General features: G+C 50.1%; 6 protein-coding genes across 6 annotated transcripts; 2 read left to right on the forward strand and 4 right to left on the reverse strand.

Moving 5' to 3' along the window:
* Positions 1-53: 53 nt before the first annotated feature.
* On the reverse strand, positions 54-1,795 carry BDV37DRAFT_76759 (carbon-nitrogen hydrolase family protein). The gene is made up of 2 exons (XM_032091187.1): positions 1,050-1,795; positions 54-969 (listed from the first exon to the last, which is right to left on the reverse strand). The coding sequence occupies exons 1-2, from the start codon at positions 1,102-1,104 to the stop codon at positions 146-148; spliced, it is 879 nt and encodes a 292-aa protein (XP_031946757.1). The 5' UTR covers positions 1,105-1,795; the 3' UTR covers positions 54-145.
* On the forward strand, positions 1,796-3,723 carry BDV37DRAFT_76793 (uncharacterized protein). Its single transcript, XM_032091188.1, has one exon. The coding sequence runs from the start codon at positions 2,488-2,490 to the stop codon at positions 3,460-3,462; it is 975 nt and encodes a 324-aa protein (XP_031946758.1). The 5' UTR covers positions 1,796-2,487; the 3' UTR covers positions 3,463-3,723.
* A 74-nt stretch (positions 3,724-3,797) lies between these two features.
* Positions 3,798-4,807, reverse strand: BDV37DRAFT_235811 (oxidoreductase, short-chain dehydrogenase/reductase family). Its single transcript, XM_032080557.1, has one exon. The coding sequence runs from the start codon at positions 4,762-4,764 to the stop codon at positions 3,985-3,987; it is 780 nt and encodes a 259-aa protein (XP_031946759.1). The 5' UTR covers positions 4,765-4,807; the 3' UTR covers positions 3,798-3,984.
* A 2,235-nt stretch (positions 4,808-7,042) lies between these two features.
* atg2 (putative autophagy regulatory protein Atg2) lies at positions 7,043-13,673 on the reverse strand (the record flags this gene model as incomplete). The annotated part of the gene is made up of 4 exons (XM_032085865.1): positions 7,043-7,060; positions 7,123-8,052; positions 8,112-13,418; positions 13,512-13,673. 4 exons carry the CDS (start codon positions 13,671-13,673, stop codon positions 7,043-7,045), a joined length of 6,417 nt encoding a protein of 2,138 aa, XP_031946760.1.
* Positions 13,674-14,631: 958 nt separating this feature from the next.
* BDV37DRAFT_76820 (putative CECR1 family adenosine deaminase) lies at positions 14,632-16,576 on the reverse strand. The gene is made up of 2 exons (XM_032091190.1): positions 16,326-16,576; positions 14,632-16,260 (listed from the first exon to the last, which is right to left on the reverse strand). The coding sequence occupies exons 1-2, from the start codon at positions 16,447-16,449 to the stop codon at positions 14,681-14,683; spliced, it is 1,704 nt and encodes a 567-aa protein (XP_031946761.1). The 5' UTR covers positions 16,450-16,576; the 3' UTR covers positions 14,632-14,680.
* Positions 16,577-17,597: 1,021 nt separating this feature from the next.
* Positions 17,598-20,455, forward strand: BDV37DRAFT_76836 (NupC/NupG family nucleoside CNT transporter). The gene is made up of 5 exons (XM_032091191.1): positions 17,598-18,066; positions 18,162-18,209; positions 18,273-18,662; positions 18,748-19,999; positions 20,059-20,455. Exons 3-5 carry the CDS (start codon positions 18,334-18,336, stop codon positions 20,341-20,343), a joined length of 1,866 nt encoding a protein of 621 aa, XP_031946762.1. The 5' UTR covers positions 17,598-18,066; positions 18,162-18,209; positions 18,273-18,333; the 3' UTR covers positions 20,344-20,455.
* The last annotated feature ends 81 nt before the right edge of the window (positions 20,456-20,536 follow it).

Consider the following 20,536-nt stretch of genomic DNA (forward strand, 5'->3'; position numbering starts at 1 on the left):
CGGGCTGCTACAGGAGTCTCATCGAACTTTATACTATCAGTACTACTTCTGGCGGTGTATAAGTCACTAGGTTCGATTAACCGTTATAAGCACTGGATATCATGACTCGATTCGTGTTACTCCTGGGCACTTGATAATGACAGGCCTATTTCCCGGCGCTCACATCGGGGTACAGGTCAAACCGCCTCTGTGTATAGACAGGAATGCCTTTCCGTATGCTTTGAATACTGTCATTATCCAGATCAGCATAGACAATAGTCTCTTTATCCTCCGCTTCTACCAGGACTTCCGCAGCTGGGTTGGTTATCAAACTGTGACCCCATGCGTGGTAAGTGGCATCCATATCGCGCGCCGGGCTACACAGCCCCACATACACCTGGTTATCCACTGCACGAGCGCGTGCCAACAGAGACCAGTGCATGGGACCAGTAGTCATGTTGAAAGCGCCCGGGTAGATGAGTGCGAAAGCGCCCTTTCGCGCAGCAATCATGGCCGCCTCCGGGAAACGGATATCGTAACAGATGGCAACACCGATCTTTCCATAGTCGGGAAGATCAACAATTGTCAACTGGTGTCCGGGCGATAGGACCTCGCTCTCCTTGAATGTGATCTTTCCTGGGATGTCGATGTCGAACAGATGGGTCTTGCGGTGGGTCCCTATTAACGACCCAGTGGGGGAGAACACGAGGGATGTGTTATAGTATTTCTTCGTTGTGGGTTCCAGTTCGGGGATGCTACCTCCTACGAGGTAGGCCTTGGCCTCGGCAGCAATGGCTGACAGGGCATGATAGGAAGGAGATTGATCTTCGGTAGGAGGCGAAGGAACAAGAGTCTCGGCGTACTTGGGAAAGTATTGGGTTCCGTACGGCGAGTTGAAGCATTCCGGGAGGACGATGAGCTTGGCTCCAGCCTGTGCTGCCTCAAGGACCTTAGTGCGAGCGTGGGCCAAATTAACGGCTTTGTCCGCGCCTACTCCATCGTGCCAGGCTCGCAGTTAGTCCGGAGTTGATCAGGGGCGTTTTAACGACGATCGCATGGGTGAAACATACCGGAGGCGAGCTGCACCAGGGCTAGTTTCAACGGCTGCTTCAATAGAGCGGCCATGGTTCAGGTCGGTAAAGACGGAATACGACTAGATGGAGGGAGTGTTGAAGAGGAAGTCTGTGCCTGCTGCGGGGGTTGTACAGGTTTAGGGTATAGATAGTGTCGGGGTTGGAGACTGTTGGAGTAATGAGTTAAATGAAGAGACCCGCTCCTATCATGACTGGCCTTAACTATCGGAGTCGGCGTCGGCACCCAACTCCGAGCCCCGGGGCACTTAACCGACTCACTGGAGTACGACGGACTATCCCGTTCGTTCCACTCCTAGAGACTTCCTCCAGTAAACCCAGCTAAAGGTATGGTCTTGACAGGTCGGTCTCATAGATGATACGTAGTCTATCGTGGTCTTTATCTGACACATGCGCGCCTCGCATGGTTTCGATCCATCACAATTCCTTCGTGATCACGTAAATCACCGAACCCAGAGGCTGAGATTCACGACGGATTGCATAAGAAACCGAATTAGTGTTTCATTTTAGGACAACCACTCGGATAACGCCGTAGTAACCGAGTAAGACCGTTTCGGAGGAGATGTACGGAGTCGTACGCTGGAGGAGCACTAATCCTTAGCGACGATGACTCTGCAGTGCAGTTTAATTTAATTCTTGGGCTGAATACGGGGAATTGCAAACGCTGCAAAAGGCTTTTAATTGGCCGGGATCACGTGTGACGAGTCTGGCCGGAGTCGATTTGGTGAAGGAGGGAAAAAAAACCCAATAACTTGGACTAAGTCACATCGGAAACCCCTGAGAAGGAGACGCACTGATCATTGTTCTGCTGGCTCTCTCAAAGCGAAAAGAATATCACTTGAATAGGGGGCGAAAATACCACTCTCGCATGTTCTTTTTAATACGCTGCCTCCTACTTCTCCACATCATCATGATATTCCCACTGACTTATTCCATCCAAGTTCTGTTCTCGATTCCGGAAAACGTCTCTTGAACTTTTACGGCGGCGGCGGTTCGGCAGCCAATTGAAAGTCGTTCAACGGCCTTTCCGCGCGGAACGTTAAGGGCGTTCCCCACGAACTGTTCCATTCGATTTGCCCCCCAGTGGTTCGGTGGTTCCTATTAAGGAGAGAGCGTTAAAAAAAATAAAAAAGAAAAAAAAAAGGGAAAAAGAAAAAATCTCGCAGATTGGCCACCGGACACTAGTGGCCTTATATTTGCCTGGAACGCTCTCCGGTGTCTTCTTACACCCTACCCTATGTCCCCATCCGAGCGGCCTTGATATACTTTATCACACTGTGGCCTGCCACCAGTCAAGGCTACCACGCTCAACGCTGGGAGACATAAGAGTCCACACAATTCACCGCGTCGGATTCTTCGAATTAACACTCGGGATCTCCTATATATTCTCTTAGTGTTTTCGAATCACTGCGAAACTATGTTTGAGGACTTCTCTTTCTCATCCCCCTCGTCCACCAAGCCGCCCCGCCTGGCCTTTGATGGCGACGACAATCTCATGGTCGACTGCGACAGCAGCCTGATCTCTCCTCTATCCTCACGGTGTCCTTCGCCTCGGTCTACCGCGACACACCGGATTCCGAGAGCGTTACCTCGCTCGCGGTCCTCCTACTTCCGTTCCGCTCAACCCCCCACCTCCGTTCCCTTGTCTGCGTATGACGACCACCAGAAGCGTCTCTCGATCAGTATCTTGACAAGAAAACTGCATGAACACACCATCAAAACCTCAAACAATGAGACGCAGATCGGGAGACCCGCCACGCCGACGTCGCCCCAGTCCCTCGACATGGCCACCCGATTCCCGGGATATTTTCTGACCCCTCCAGACACAGACCACGATGATGAGGGTTCCCTGGACTCTCCGTCGCTCACCTCTGGTTCTCTCTCGCCCCAGCCTCAATCCCCTTTTCTGAGTCCCACATCCGTCCCGTGTGATCTCTTCCCGCAAACCGCGGACATGGACCCTCTATCCCACACTCAGGATAGCTGGAACGTCCGCGCCCAGCGCCAGAACATCTCCCGTCTCCAATGCAACCACTCAGAGTTAGAAGCCATTCGCCGGGCCCTCGTCTCCGATGACGAGAAGCTGACCACCACCTTCGACCCAGACGCCTGCCACCCCAGCTCCATCCCCCCGCAAAAGTCCCCGCGCCGGAGAGCGGCCACTCTCCAACGGAGCCGGTTCCGCCCCCAATTAGGCCCTAGCCTATTGGACCCGCCCTCGTCCGACTCCAAGGGACGGCGAATGAGCAGCTCCATCCCCGTGCAGGCGTCTCGCATCGAGAAGAGCTACCATTCATCTTCCCGGGATCTGCGGAAGAAGAGCGAGCAGGGACTGCGACGGAAGAGTCTTGTCAGTGCTGCTTTGGCGTCGATGGTGGAGAAGGAATGTTAAATCTGTTCTTGTTTTGGGTTTCTCTTTCTCTTTCTTTCTTTCCGATGGATATATTTAAACTTTCTTCAACTTATTATCTCTCTTTCTTCACTTCTTGTCAATGTCGTTACTTGTACATATTAAGGTAGATACCCTGATTGTGTGATTTTCGGTTTGGTTCATATCGGCGGTACGGAGGTAAAGGTTCTGGTGAAACGGTCCACAGCACAATTGATTCGGTTTTACAGGTATAGACAAATCTGAATATCAGGCTTATTCCGGTCTTCCACATTCTATCCCATGATTACAAGACATATACCACCACTAGGAGATAAATGGTATCGAAGTACAGGAAGAGAAAAAAAAAAAAACAAACAGCAAGAAAGAAACAAACGATCGTCAGAGAGCAAAAGCGAACAAAAGCCGTGCTTTCCAGAAGCACGAAAAAGCGCAAGGTTAAAAGACCGCTCACAGCAAACGCTTTATAACATCATCATCAACGGAGTCATAACCGCACGGACAGCAAGAACAAAACAACAAAACCTACTTCGCGGCCTTCCTGCGAAACAACCCGTAGAGTCTCCGCAAGGGACCCCTGCGCTTGCGACTGGCGGTGGACCGCCGGGTGGGACGACGGTGGAGTTTGATCTCGGTTCGTGGAGTCATGGTCTGTTCGTTGGAGGGGGGCTTGGTGGCTGGGTCGATGCCGATGTCGAATTGCCAGAGGGCGTCCTGGGCCATCATGGGGTGGTTGTTGTTGTTGTCGTCGTAGATGGGGTCTCCGGGCTCGCCGAGATCGCTTTCGTTGGTTGGGCTGGTGCATGGTCTGGGGAGGTGGCGGGTCATGTTGTTGAGGGCTGTTTCTTCGAGGAGCTCGTTGATGGAGGGCATGAGGTGGTGGTGGAGGCCTTGGGTGTCGCCGATATCTAGTTGGGACTTTCGGTTCTCTTCTTCGAGGGCTTCTTCCGTGTTGGTTTGGACGCGGGCTTGCGGCGGGGGGTCGTAGGACCATGGGTCCGATTCGATGATCACGGTGTCTTCGGTGAATGAGATGTAGGAGTCTCTGTTGTGGCCTGTGGAGAAGCTGTCGACGTCTTCGATGTACGAGACGATGCGAGCGAAGTGGAGTGATTCATGGGGGTTGAGAATCTCGAACGAGGTACCTTGATGGATGATGGTGGCGGTGGGCTTGGTTACATTGAGGAGCATCGAGTCTGAGTATCGCTTTGTGTGTCTGTGGACAGAGGCGGGGGGATTGCGTGGGACTGGTTTGGGATCTGAGTCGGGGTATCTCTCGAGTCGATCCCGGAACGAGTCCTGCATGTGCGTATGTTTGTCAGATTAGCTGCAAAAGCATCGTACACATAGGGCCCGAGTGACAGGGCGGCTTACCAGGATCTTGTGGGGGTTCTGATTGAGGTATATATGGTCGTCTACGGAGCTGGGGGTCCCCGGGGCTATATTCGCAAGTAAGCACGGGTCTACTGGAGATACATGGCGGTAATATCCCATACGGAGGAAGCCATCCAGGCTCTCAGGCTGCTCGCTTAGAGCGCTGGGTGAATGCGACGGGGATAATGGCGGAGGACTTGACGCTACCGACGAGACCGAGAATGGGTACTCGTAGTGGTGGTCCAGGGACATCTGGGACTGGTTCAAGTTCAATGCGGCGTTCTTTCGCCGTAACTTTTTGATGTCGGGACTCTCGCTGGTAGCCGAGTCGTAACTTGACAGATACTGGCGGCATTCATGCAGAGAGCGATTCCCTGACATACACATGGCGTTCAAGGATGTTGACTGGGAAGAGCAATCCATTCGAGATGATGGAGGTGATGAGGATAGCGGTGCTGGTGTTGGGGCCGTAGCGTCCATGCGGTGAAGATGGATAGAGCTAGGACTACCGTTTGGATCTCTCACACTGCAGCTTCTCAGATCCATAGTCTGAAATCAATAGTCGATCGTCTTTGTTGACCTGTATCAAAGGAGAGAAAGGAACAGGCGGTATGTTCCGTCTGTATCCTGATGCATTGGGCGAGTGTCTGTGGCATAGCCCTCAGTCCCGAGAGCTCAGTTGGAAATGGACAATGATGATATCAGCATGGCTTGGGAGGCCTGGATCGGGACCCAAGGAAACCAATGTTCGGGGAAGTCTATTTATTTGATTGAATCGCTGGAGGAGTTCGGGGATATCCACCCAGGTACTGCGACAGGACAATTTGATATTGAGCAACTGAGCTGAATGAAGAAAAAATAAAAAAAGTAAGAAATTTGCAACAGAACTACAGAATGACAAAAAAACAGCGAGACGAGAGTGAAAAAGAAGAAGCGAAAGCAAAAAAAAAAAAGTAAGTTGCGTCGTCACATTGCCAACATGCAAGCAGTAGTCGTAGACCCACCCAGTCGTAGTTAGTCGCAAGCAACAAGTATGAGAGGAACTGGCGATGACCAGTCCAGCGCTCTGGTTGGGCACCCGCTAACGTGGTCCAATCTCACCGTACAGCCGCAGCCGGATCACTCTGCTTCTCGCACTCACTGGTTCAAGACGTGAAGATCTCCGTTTCACTTTACGACCTCCTGCCAGCCTTGTTCCTTAGGAACCACTCCCATTCGTTCGCAGGAGGCCTGGAACTATTCTTATCCTGGCTTATACTGAGTGGCAACCGTCATCTGCCTCCCTTCACTGGTCCCCTTCTTTCTTCGCTTTCCCTTTTGCTTCTTTTTGTCTTTGCCATTTTCTTTCGTTTCTTTCGGATTATGCCCACCCGACTCGGTCCCTTTCTTTTTCTTCCATATTTGAATAATGACCATTCTCCCCCACTCAGCCTTGTTGCATGGCCTCCCCTTCGTACCACCGGGGAGTCACACCAAGAGGAAACGAAAAGGTCACAGAAAAAGAAAGAGAAAAAAGGAAATATGGCATGATGTAGCCGTGTCCACCTTGCAGCGACCCCGGCCTGCACATGTAGTCCTACATTCCTGTCCGCCCTGATCAGCATTGCAGTTGTGTCCCCGATGCTGTCATGCGACCATCGGCTGGCGAGGCGGTAACACATCCATAATTTGTACATACACCCAGAGACGGGGAAGGAGAACATCTTGGAGTTGGCAAAGTCTATCATGGACATCTTAACATCCCAGTCATGCTCATTGTTACCAATCTTCCTATGCTGACGCCCGTGAAACAACCATAAGCACAAGAACCGTAAGATGCCAAAACTATTCGCTGGGGGTTCGGCCAAAACAGGGAAGCCCTAGAAGAAAGACTCCAAACCAAAACACCAGCCATGCTCAATTTCAATGGGCGAGGAATTAAACCAAAACAATCATCATCTTAAGAACAACGTATATCAGCGGTAACAATGGAAATCAAGATAGCATCGTCATATCATCATCATGAGCCAATACGCAATGGCCGGCCAGCTAAACTCGATCTCAGGTACCTGCCTGTGTATAACCCCAGTTATGTACGGTTACGGTGAGCAACCCTTCCCATGTAAACAATGCAGCAAAGAAAACAACCCTCTGTATCAGCAACCGGGAATTTAACCCACCAGGGATCAGTCGTGAGCCACAATATCGGAATCGAAAGGAAAACAATTCTCTAATGACGTTTATATTTCTGGAGAGAGAACGTCAATCCATGTTAAAAGAATTGGGGGATTGGGGTGCAGATAAACTTACATCTTCCATCTTCCGCCTGTTGCTGGGATCCAAAGTGTTTCCAGCCCCCAGAAGCGTCTGTCCCACGGCCTTGGATACCCCGATCGCAGGACGGAGAATAACCGTCGGCGCCCGCTTCCACACAGCCTTTGCAGCTGCTTTGGCGCTTCCGCTCTCAACGACTTCTCCAGGGACAGCAACGATGGCATCTCGGGTCAGGAGCAAATCGCGTTCTAATCCCCTAAATGCTCCCCGAAGGCCTTGAACGACACCAACGGGCTGGTCCGCATAGAGGGAGATCTTTTTCGCCTCCTCCTCATCAGCTGCATCTTCCTCCGCGCTAGCCAATGGCGCATTGGAGGATGTCAACAGATCCTCTGCGCCTTGCAGGACGGTTTGGGTACCAATGGCGAGTTTGGCACCAAGCTTGACGAGCTCGTTGGATGTAGTCTTGGCAAAGGCGAGTGCCCCCTTCTGTATGCTCCGTACAATGCGACCATCCTTGCGATACTCGCGCATGGGAACGACTACGAGATCCTTCACTCCTCCTCCCACGTTGACCAGGGACCTAATGGGCGCAAGACCAGCGAGGACCCCCGGTAGTTGATTTCTTTTTATATCTGGCATCCATATATCATTCAAGGTCTGGCCAAGCTTGTCAAACCCAGATACTCCATAGATGATGACATGACGCATGACCATATCTGCCCCGTCAAGAACGAAGAAGTTCATAAACTCAGTCGTGCGTCCGGATCGAAGCCCGTTATAATCGACTCGCTTGGGCTTGAAGTCGAGTCTGACAGGAACGGCGTTAATCTCAACTCTCTGTAAAAATGGTATGTCTTGCGGGGCGCTAGGGGTAGGCGCAGAGTCATCTCGAAATTCGAAGAAACGGCACAGAAAGTCGAGAGCGTCTTGATCAACATGAAGCCTTAGGGGCAGAAGAGTGGCCTATAGCATTGTTAGAAAATTTTAGAGAGACGGCTGGAAGGGTTTTCTATTTTACATACCTTTAAGACAATCTCGGACGCAGCGAGCTCAGGCACAGGCCTGACGGTCAAGATCTCCAAGTGCACCATACTGGTTCCACTTTCTTTCTCACCCACTTCATGCATGTAGGTCGCAAATTTCTTCCAGGTCGATGTAGGCACATGATCGAATATCTCCAAGTCATTGACTCGAACATCCAAGGAGCTTTGCGTCTCGCCGGAGTCCGGCGGGAAGACGACAAGATCTGCGCATATACCTTTGAGCTCAAAGGTCATTTTATGATACTTGCTTCTGGACAGCCGCAGCTTCTTTCTGAAGGAAGGCGATTGGCTTTGTCGTACCGTAGCTCCCGTGACTGTAGTTGTGGTTGCATAGCTGCCAGTCTCACTGACAAGATCATCAATGTTGCGGTTGATATCGCTGCGAAGCTCTCGCGGATCCTTGTTGGCAGGAATACCTATATATATTGAGTTAAACAGACAGTCGCCGATGACTGACTCCTCGTCCTCGTCGAAGCTTGGGGAGGCTCGATTCGCCCTTGCTCGCCGGTCTGTAGCCTTTCTCTCCACATCTTTGACCGCCTTTGATATAGTATCTCTTGTCCGCTGCCAGTCATAGCCATCGAATAGGTTCCAGATGACATGGGCATCACGGACCCTGATTCGCAAAGGGCTCTTCTGAAGCTTCGTGTCGTCCGAAAGGCCATAGGTGTTTTCGGTAGAATCCCATCTGTGCGCCGTACCTCCAACAGCTGACTGTGTAGCAAAGTGGTCATCCCGGAATTCAAGGTCGGAAACACTAGACGATACATAGTACTGAGAGTGAAAACTATCTAGAAGCTCGTTTGACCCTGAGGCCGTCATAGCATCGTGCAGAGATCCTGCTCCAGATGTTGGCTTCGCTGGATAAAAGTCACTTACGTACTCGACTTCATCCTCAATATGGCCCTGCTTATCCTGGAAGTTCTCGGCGGAATCGCCGGTTGTCTCAGAGGAACCTTCAGGGCCCGACATTGAATCAAGAGCAAAGGCATCACCGGAAAACGATGCTAGCATGTCTTGAAGTGGAAGAACCTCAGTCCGATACTTCTTGGTCACGCTTGGAGGAGTAGGAGGCTGAAGTCCATTCACTATGCTGATGAGAGTTTGTGTTGAATCGGCACATGTTTCAAGAATCAGCAAGTCATCCCTGAGTTCCACATCTAACGACTGTGTCCCGTCTTCGCTCGAGCGTAGTAGTTTCACGCTAGCCGTTGCTGATGATATTGATGAAACGGTGACAAAGCCCATGTCAATGAATGATTGGACCTGGCTACTCGGTGGGGAAGTTGAGTTTCTTCGATGCGGATCGTCTGTGTTCCCCATATTCCGAGCATCGTCAATAATCATGATTGATGCTTTGCGGAGATCTAGCGTGGCCGCAGAGGACGCTTCATCGCCTACGGCACCCGAGAAATTCGCGTTTGTGAGCACAACAAGGCCTTTTGCTTCTGAGCCACGAGGGTTGAGACCAATGACGCAGTCTCGCAGGGCTAATGCCAATCTAGTGGGTCGTACAGGAGCTTTAGGGCTTTCCGGTTGTATTGCTGGTTCAGAATCTTTTGAAGGCTGTAGCTCCGCTAGATTACCTAGGGACTGTGCCATATTGGCAGCAACATCACCGGTTGTCGTACTTTCACTAAGACCGAGAAAGGCAATCGCTGCTGGAACTGTGTACTCTGCACGTAGGTTATGCATCTTGACCTTGATGGTGGGTTCCATTTCATCGGCAATGAAACGGGCCATGAGCATGGGATGCGGAATTTCACCTGATCTTTGCTCGGCGCTCAACGGTAGCGCTTCCCCTAAAAGCTCTTCGGTTCCGTTTCTGAGGACCATCGCCGATCCAATTTGAGCCGCTACAAGCGAAGGAATGCTTATATACGCCACCTCGGCATTCTTGAGGCGTGCGCTTATATCGCCGACTTTACCCCCAACATTTACCTGGACTTCAAAATCTCGGATGAGATTTAAAGTCAAGAGACCCGGCCGGTCGTCTTCAGGCAAGTATTTTGCAACATTCGACAGCCTACTTAGCTCGTCCCCAAGCTGCGGCAGTGAGTCAAAGTCAGTGGTGCGCGAAATCATGATATTCGCCCCAGCGATTGTAGTACGAAGCACAGAGCCTTGTCGTCGCTGTCGAAAAAGCGTATCCAGCATAATGTCATCGTCTTCATCATATTTGTCCTTAGACGGCGTGATCAGCGAGAGCAGACGGTCTAAATCTACTTCTTTCGGAGCAAAGAGATATTCAACTCGGATATTGTTCAGATTGATCTTGGCTGGCGCGTCTTTAGAATCATCAAGCGGTAACGGACCACTAAGTTTCGCTTTGTCGATTTGGACTCCCACGCCTTCGAATCTGCTAACAACTTTAACCGCGGTTGTTCTCAGCTTGAGGTAATGGGATTCTCCAACAATATTGAGTGCAACCCCGCCGACCCGTGCATTGACTTTCCATGGCAAAGAGGTATCCTGAGGGAGCTTCTCAGGCGAAGGCGGCGCTTCGAAATGCACTCCACGCGGTCGCTTCGGTGGATCCTTCTTTGGTGCCTTCGTACCTGAGGCAGATGAAATTGAGCTCCCTAGTTCTAGGATCGTGCTTAAACCTCCAATCCATCCTACAACCTCCTCCAAGCGTTGTATATTGAGGTTGAGATGGAGAGGGAGTGTAGTGACGTGCATCCTTGCAGATTCCAGTGACTTGCTCATGGAAAGGGAAATATCTCCATGCATGGGCGATAAGACATCCCTCATGGATTCCCTCATTTTAAGGTCTTGGTTGAATGAAACGAGGTCCTCCGAGGCGACTCCTAGCGCGAACTTGGATATATCTAGGCGGAGTGTCGTTTGGTCGTTAATCGATGAGAAGTGAGCTTTTATACCAGAAGCCGTAGTTTGCAAAACGATGTCTTCATGCATCAAGCTGAAGAACGTTGGAGAGTACTGTCGAGATTCGCCGAAGGGGTTTGAATGCCCCGGAACATGCTCAACAAACTTGACAGAGAACTTATTGAGAATCAAGCCGAAAGAATTTCGTGCTTGTGTTTGTGTTTGTGTTTGTGCTTTGCTTTCTGAATTATGTTTCTCTGGGGGTTCTCCGTCGCCGTGACCGAAGGCGTTGACGATTCTCTGACCGATCTTGAAAACAAGCCAGCCTATAGCAATATCAAATTGCACCTCCGCAGAATGAATCTCGGCGGTTACCTCGTCATGTTCCATACTGAAGCCATCGTCATGCTCAGTTTTGTCCTGGTAGCCTGAAGCTTTATGATCAACCCCTTCGTGCGGAGAAGACGGATCGTTGGCACCACTACGAGGATCCGGAAAGTTATGAATTCTAGAAGCTAGTAGATCATCATCAACCACTGAGTCCTGCAAGTATGCGGTTGAATCCTTAAGACCATCACTTGGCATCTCTTGGTGAGGCGTTGATTGTGAATCCCCTGGCGGTTTGTCTTCGCGATTAACCGAAGGGATCCATATGAGAACTTTGTCAACGCTGACGAATCTCTTCGCCACGTCCGTTAATCTATTGAATCCCGGTGAGGTGTGAATTGATTCTCTATCGCTCGTTCCAGTCGGTATCTTCTGAAGATTATCGAAAGAACGGGCTTGTGACAAGTACATTTCTTCCCGGGCTGTAAGCTTAGGCGTTGTGACTGTTTCATCCTGTTCGTCATAGGCACCCTGCTCTGTTGCTGTAGACATTTCGTGGAAGCCTGTGTCCCTCACATAAGTAGACTCCGGCGAGTCCCAAGCACCAGGCATATTAGGCATGAAACTGTGTGATGTCGAACCTTGGCTTATCGCGCTCATATACATGCTTTGCGCTTCCTCATTAGAGAACAGCTTGGACTCTGATAATTCAGCCTCTTTGAGAGATTCAGAAGCTGAGCCTGAACTGTCGGGTTCGGAACTAGTTGCACAGACAAGAGGCAATTGCTGCTTATATCCAAAATGGAGGTCCTCTTCTGGTGCTAATCCAGACGACCCGGGTTCGGTTATAGGCTCAGGAGCTTCTAGGTAACGCTGACGGCTGGGGTGTCTTGCAGCTTCCAATTCATGCCGGTCATCGAGGGCTATTAGGGCCCCCTCAGGACGACTGTATTGGTCGGATGGTTCGATAGTATGTTCTGGACTTTGTGGACGAGGTGTATCCCCGCTCCTCGGAAAAAGTTCATCACCTCTAGTTTGCAAATCACCTAGGCGCTCAGGATCATCGTCCTGGAACTGATAATCAATAACTGAATCAAGGTAAGCTGGGTTGTCCAGCAGCTTTTCATCGTCTTCAAACTGGCGGGAATCATCAAGAGAGCCATAACTCCTATTCATATCCTCCGTATCAGCATCAGAAAAACGACCGTCATACGTGTAAACGGATCCTTCCATTCTGGGCGTATTCTGTTCTCCTGTCTCTGGTATAGCAAGGTCCTGCGGTGGCTCGAAAATAGTAGACCTTGTCATAGCTAGAGCCAAACTCGATTCTGACGAGGTCTCCGGGGAAGGCGAGTGGGCCCTACTTGGAGGCTGGCTCGACTTTGGCTGTACTGGAGTAGATGGTGAGGCCGGAGCAGCGAAGCGAGAATAGTTGGAGAAAACGACTGGCTCAGATATTAAAGCAAGGTTGATCTCAGCTAGGGAAACCAATCGTTTCCCCTCAGACGATGAGGCTTCACCTGATTCCGAATAAGTGGACACTGCACCCATATTGACCTGGCGCACACTTAATAGTCCCGTTATTAAGTCTGGCTTGTCCTCCGGATGCCTTTTTGACGACCCCTCTTGCTTGGTCTCCACATCCACGCGTATGGAGATGTCGTCGACTTGGACCTGGAGTCGATCCACGACCCCCTTTATGAATGCAGCGACAAAACTGGGTAACGATACGGTTTCGTTTCCCAGGCCGAGCTCCTCTTCATCATCGCTCGACGAGGACGATGGATGCTGGAGGACCTGGGACTGCGATGAGATAGCAGCCTGAAGTTCTTCCCTTTCTTCTTTCGGCTCGGCTTGAAGGAACGACTCAGCGAGATCGGTCGGGTTGGGGAGGATTGGTTCGTCCCCAGAACCAAGGCCAACTCGCCCTGAGGCCTTCGGGTCCGTTGTTGCATCGTGCGTTTCAGCACGTGTCTCCTCCAACGATAGCCTCAAATGCACATCGACCCCGCTAGCTTCACATATTATACCGCTGCTGTGGATATCGGCCGGAACCGTGAGCTTTAGGAACTGAACACGAGCACTGAGCAGCTCGCATGATGGAGGGAGGTGAAGGAGTGTGGCTAATTTCTATCCAAAGAGCCATACATGTTAGCGCACAGAAAGCAGAAGTACCGAGACGCTCGGTCCGGCACTGACCAGGGATTAGCATGGTTCACTCACCTCGAGCCTCAAACCTATATCCCGCAGTTCAACGGTACTACGTTGTCCCCAGCGGATACCTAGACTATCAAGATCTAGTGCTTCCGTATCGACAAGCTCCAGGCGGGACAAGGCATATCTGAGCAACCGCTTCTGAAAGAACGAGGGCAAGAAGTAAGCCATTTTGGTGGGAGAAGGAGCCGACCGGGGCTCATTTAAAGATCGCAGGTGTCATCGGGTGGGTTTCATAATATTAAAAGTGAACGCTGGGCGGATGGGATGCAAGGCTAAGGCTTGGACGGTACTTCCCCCAAGGGGACAAACAGATGCGGAGGGTTGTTGGGTATGGACTGATTAGAATGACGTTCGGGGAAACCCAGCGCTAGTGCTAGCTTAGTTACTGTATTTATCAGTACTAGCAATCAGATAGCGACGGTCGGATCAACCACCGCAAAGTCAGGCGGAGCTCGTCATAATTGGAGTGACCGAAAGAAAACCACACCGTGACAACTCATACATACGTCAAATGTCGGTAGTGGGTGGTATTGAGTTGTTCAGTTGTTAGAAACTATCCTAACCACCAGATCTTAAAGCGCGTCGACCAAGTGAACCGTGGCAACCCAACGAGGACACTACCGGTTTAGGGTAGTCTACGCGTGATGGATCTTCTTCATATCATCCACTTTGTCACGGGCGCGTGGTTTCCACAGCACTCAGACCAGTTACAACACAAACAACAAGTCTGTGGATCTGGTTTCAGTCCCTGATCGTTTCTCGACCGCCTGTTACCTTCGACCTTTTCAAGCCGATAGCCGTACTCAATAAGGCAGAGTAGGCAGTGGTAACGCTAAAGAGTGCCGAGGCTAAGAATACTAGTCCGGGAATAAATTACTATAATTACATTCCGGTAGATCATCGAAACGTATGGCCGTTATTATCTCTGCGAACGACTCATCGCATCATCAACATACCTTGCGTTTCACGTGACTGGACGATCACGGTATATTCCTGAGTCAGTCATCTGCATTCAAGCTCCACTGTGGGTATGGCATTCCGGAGTCTACTAGTCGTATGTACTTCATAGGGGCCTGAACAGGGTTCTAACGAGTCCTGATTATGTCTAGAGACACAAGATCTCAGTGGTATTATACATTAGCTATTAAATCCATCAATACACTTAAAGCTTAAAACTAAGATATATCCGCTTCAGCGAATTCCAGTGCTATCCACTCGCAAAATTTCTCGAAGCCAGCATACCAGTCCCGTAAACGGGCGGCCTTTATGCCTTCACCTAGTATTCCCTCTCGAATATCCGACTGCCATTCAACTGTGGACTGGTCTTCATAGCAGCTCCACCGGATTGAATTCTCCACCATCATCGCAAGGCCCGGCAGCTCAAGGTTATCGGGGCCCTGAAGTGCCTGCCAAAACTCAAACGTCAAGCTATTCAATCCACGCTCGGAAAGGTCTGGAAGGTAGCTGCTAAGAGAAACAGGGACGCCGCGGGATAACAGAACGGAAAGCAGATCAACCTGTGTAGAATCTGTTTGGCCAGTGATACCCTTCACAATAGGGCAGCACTCGACAAGGATCTTCTTTTCCTTAATCAACTCCAGGAGCAAGGGATGCTTATATAGGGACTCTCCAGGGCCAAGCCTCCTGGCGCCAAGTAGAATCGCATCATATAGGTCGTGTTCAGCCTGTTTGTCATCACATCCATTTTCACCGGTATGGAACAGGAAAGGGATATCCACCCCTTCTTCAGCGCATTGTTTTCGGAACCAGAACAGAATGGGAACGAGGTCGACAAGCGATCTGGCATCACCTCCTTGCCCTACCACATCGAATCCACAGATCACCTCTGGAAAGTCCTGCTTCGCCAGGATACAGTTTATCATGCTACCAGATATCTCTCTGTTTGACAGTGTGCGTGAAGCCGTCCAAATGATGCGTGCTCCACAGAACGTCTTCCCTCCTTCGGTGCCTCTGAAACGCTCAAGTTCCTCCTGAAATGCACGACACCATGCAGAATAGTCTTCTTCGGGAGTAGAGCTTCCTTCCTGTATGTATGGGAATGTAAAAGAATTCCTAATTTCCACATAGTTTATGCCGTCGGCAGCAATTTGCGAAAACATCTGACGAAGGCACGAGCGGAAGATGGGCTCGTAGCTTAAAAGAGAGATAACAACAGATGATAAAGTCTTATAGGCATCCAAAATATCGTCGGATCCATGGTGATATGAATGCGCTGATGCGAAAGTACATCGCTTCTTCAACCAGACATGAAACCCAGCTTCTCCGCCGTCGGGAAACGATGACGCCGCCTTTTGTAAGCTGACTAGACTAGATGGTTCGTAGCTGGGGTCCCATAACGTAGGCTCGTTCTCCAAGTTTTGTACCGGCGGCGAGTATCGGAAGTAGAAAATCCCTTCTTCATAGTCCCGTTGAGAAGCCAAAGGCTTTGGCGCATATATGTGGATGCCGGGTGTTTTGAAGGCCTCCGCTATTACAAAGTCGATATCCAACATGGTCTCCATGTGCGCATGTAGCAGTGATCCCTTCGGCATCTTCTGTAAGATTCTCCATAGGTCTGTTTTTTGCACCTCATCCCTGGTAAGGTGGGATATGCGACTCGTCTGAGGGGTAGAGGTTAACTGGCGGGGATTTCCCTCGTTCAGCCCTAAATTTGTCAGATCGTGGGCGCGTATCTTAGAAACGATGTCGCAAGCCTTCCTAGCTACTGGCGACAAGGCTTTGCGAAGATTGGTGTCTATAATTCCAAGTCTGGTGAGTAATGAGCTCGGTTGATTGTCTGACTACCTGTGGGGAACTGACCATATCGCTGCTTTTGCTCCTCCAATACGAGGGAGGTACGACCCTTCAGGTACTGTTGAATGAAAGGGTCGTCAACCTGGGGTATCCCTTCTTCTAACTCCCAGTCGATATCGCTTGAGTTCATGGCGGATGTATAGCTCGGTTGAAGAAAAATGATGATGGAGGTCGAGGAAGGGGCAGAGCATCGATGACATTGACAAGGTCACCGTTCCCCGCTTGAGGTATAGTGGGCCATGTTTGTTTGCGGCACAACCTAACTTTATCCGAAATGCCGACTTGATCTGGCAATTGGGTGGTTGCTTCGTACAGAGGATAGTGTACAGAATATCTCATCGTCTGCGAGAGTTCATCGGACGACACATTTCTCGAGACATGTGATTTAGTCGAAGGGAAATTGAATAGCAACAAAATACCTAGGCATCCGAAAGGTCACGGTGGAACGCCGATGTAACCTAAGAAGACAATATGAAAGTGGACAATGAACGAGCCGTCCCGGGGCAAGTCTTATGCCGCTAAATTGCACCCCAGAAAAGTACTCCTTCGGAGTATAGATGGCCATGGGCAAAAGTAAGACGATCACAATTGGTGAGTTACCCCGGATCGTCGTTCTCATAACTAATTCTGTATAAAGGCCTGACCAAAGTCCGGCAATCTCCGTATATACATCGCATTGTGCAGCGATCAATGTCACCATAAATCAGGGAAGAGTATTGGTGGCTTGGCAGTCCGAGAGCTTATCAAGCCCTATCAGAAGCCCTCGTTTGTTGGCTGCACCGTGGTGAAACGACGCTCGGCAACACTCCGGCGTTCACCGATACCAAGGGATTCATCAAATGTTATCGGGTTTATACTAGTACTCGTTGGGCTTGGCACCTGAGTCGAAAGTGCGGTTAGTGTCGGTGTGCTTTACCCCTTTGAGCCCATAGCGCTAATTTCATGTACTCCAGAGTGGTTGGGAGCTAAGGTATGCCCACTGTGGTGCCTTCTTCAGCACTTCAAGGTGGATATCATTTTCAAATAGAAACTGTATTCAAACCTCCACAACCACGGCTCGGTGTATTAGTGGAGAACCCTAACCTTATAACAATCAATCACACATAGTAACATCGAAAGGAATATTCAGGGCCAAAAATACCTGGCCCTCTGCCTTGATAGTTTATTTTCATCTCCAAGGGGAGAACGGTATTAACCTAAAATAGAGAGGGCGGCACACGAGCGACTTCTTTTGTGCGGAGATGTAATGTCAAGGTGTCGGCAGACTAAGAAAACTTTGGCTTCTCAGCGTTGATCTTCCGCCAATGTATGGCCTCGGGCTTGTAATCTTGCCCCTAGTGACGTTTTAGTGCTGCAACAGTCTTATCACGACGGAAGACAAGAGAAAAAAAAAAAAAAAGTCTTTGCCACTCTCCATAACCTGGGATTGGATAAGTGGAGTTTTAACTTAGCTTCCTTCGAAGAATTTTTTTTTCTTTTACTTTTCCATTACTGGTTGAATCCACCACCCAGCCACACACCGGTTGTAGATGGTCTGCATGCTGCTCCAGCAAAAGGCATCGGGGAGAGAACATAGAAAAGAAAGAGGGAAAAAATTCCCCTAGCCATCCAGAACAACCGTAGAAGACTAGCCACTAGCGTCCTGTATAGTTGAGAACACCATGCCATGAGACAAGGTCTTAAGGTTAAGAACATACACTATCCCCGCTTACTGGGTTGTCAACCGATAAGTCCCAGCCTTGCATCGGTCAGTCTTTCCTCTAACGGCCTTATCTCAGGTGGACATGGCCTGAGCTGAAATTTTTACTCGTCTAACACACATTCCCATTATCTTATTGTCAGACCCCAATCAATTCACATCTGGGTCCATGCATTTAATAATAAAATCCTGTTAATCCTCCCCCGGTCCTGCCCCGTCAGTGAAATATTGATCACATTTTGATCTTGCCACAGCCTTGAACAGATCAACGGGATTAACCCACGTGCTACTTGATACGTTACAAGCGGCGTGGAGATGGTGGATGAGAAGAGACTGGAAGACAACGGCACATCTGCGAGTCACGCGATCTCCTATACTATGCCTACGATGGAGGAAGCTACGCCACAGCATCATGGCGCAGGTCCTAATGCGCAACGAGATATTGAAGAAGATATCACTTACACGAAAGATGTGCACTCCGAGAAGAGAGAACTACCAGAGTCGGGTTCTCTCGATAGCAGTGGCCAGAAGAAGGATGATAAAGACGAGGAGGCAGGTGAAAACGTTCCGTCGCGGTCGTGGCGCCGCTATCGCCCGTGGTTGAAGCATGTTGTCTACGCCGTCATCTGGCTCTTGTTCACCGGGTGAGTTGTGCCTTCTTCGAGCTGTCGGGGACACCTGCCAGCGAGGTAGCTGTGATCTTTTCAAAGCTCATTATGTCACTTATAGCTGGTGGATTGCCGGTCTCATCCTCCACCGGTATGATCTGGGCTGGTTGATCCCATTTTTGCTCTACCTCGCGATTACATTGCGCCTCCTCTTTCTCTATGTTCCCATCTCGATTTTAACCAGACCAGTCTACTGGATATGGAACAAGACCGCTTCACGATTCGTCGACATGATCCCAGAAAAGCTAAGAATCCCCAGCGGTGCGCTCTTGACGATTGCAGTGATTATCGTCGGCTCTTTTGCCTCGCCGGAGTCTGCTGACAATACCCGCGCAAATCGGGCCGTCAGCCTCTTTGGACTAATTGTTTTCCTCTTTGTCTTGTGGCTTACCTCAAGAAATCGGAAGAAGATTATCTGGCATACTGTCATCGTGGGAATGCTTGTGCAATTCATCATCGCACTCTTCGTCCTCAGAACCAAGGCGGGATATGATATCTTTAATTTCATTTCCACGTTGGCCAGAGAACTCTTGGAGTTCTCCAGACAAGGTGTGGATTTCTTGGTGGAAACTGGTTGGGCCGATAAGCACAGCAGCTGGTTCCTCGTTAGTGTGGTCCCGGCTATCATCTTCTTCGTGTCTATCGTGCAGTTACTCTACTACACTGGAGTTCTCCAGTGGGCAATTGGCAAGTTTGCCGTATTCTTCTTCTGGGCAATGCGCATCTCGGGAGCTGAAGCTGTGGTGGCAGCTGCATCTCCTTTTATCGGACAAGGCGAGTCGGCCATGCTTATCAAGCCTTTCGTTCCCTATCTTACGATGGCGGAAATTCACCAAGTCATGTGCTCTGGATTCGCTACCATCGCAGGATCAGTCCTGGTATCCTTTATCGGAATGGGTTTGAACCCCCAAGCGCTGGTTTCCTCGTGCGTGATGAGTATTCCGGCATCCTTGGCAGCATCTAAGCTGCGCTGGCCCGAGGAAGAGGAAACGCTGACAGCTGGCCGTATTGTCGTCCCTGAAGATGATAGCCACAAAGCAGCCAACGCCCTTCACGCATTCTCCAACGGAGCCTGGATGGGTATTAAAATTGCAGGCATGATTGCCACTACACTTTTGTGTATCATCTCCCTTGTGGGTCTTGTTGACGGCCTGTTGACCTGGTGGGGTCACTACCTGAACATTTACGAGCCGGATTTGACCATTGAGCTCATTGTTGGCTACATCTGCTACCCGATTGCATTCCTTCTTGGTGTCTCCCGCAACGGTGATCTCCTGAAGGTCGCTAAACTCATCGGCACCAAGCTTGTTATGGTAAGCCCCACTGCCTTTGGTTCGAGAGAACCACAAACATGCTAACAGACTCCAAACAGAACGAGTTCATCGCATACGATTACCTACAGAACAAAGATGAATTCCAAACCCTGTCACCCCGCTCCCGGCTGATCGCCACTTATGCCCTGTGCGGTTTCGCGAACATCGGTTCTCTCGGAAACCAAATTGGTGTGCTGGCCCAACTAGCACCCAGCCGAGCTGGTGATGTGTCTCGTGTTGCCGTCAGCGCCATGCTCACAGGCGCCATCAGTACTCTGACGAGTGCGGCCATCGCGGGTCTGCTAATCACGAATGAAGAGCAATACCTCTCAACATCCTCATAACAATGCGGGGACATTGGATCTGAGCATGTGTCGTGCTACTTGAACTGTACTATTTAATTGCGGGTGTTCTTTTACCGTTTTCTTCCCTGTTCGCTATTTGCCGTCTATTTCGAAGCAGAAGTATGTATATACGAGTCCAGGAGCTCACGATCTCAACTCTTTCTTGATGCAATGACTTCATTAAGAGTCTTCG

The sequence above is a fragment of the Aspergillus pseudonomiae genome, assembly GCF_009193645.1.
Source record: "Aspergillus pseudonomiae strain CBS 119388 unplaced genomic scaffold BDV37scaffold_2, whole genome shotgun sequence".
NCBI classification, from domain to species: Eukaryota; Fungi; Ascomycota; class Eurotiomycetes; order Eurotiales; family Aspergillaceae; genus Aspergillus; species Aspergillus pseudonomiae.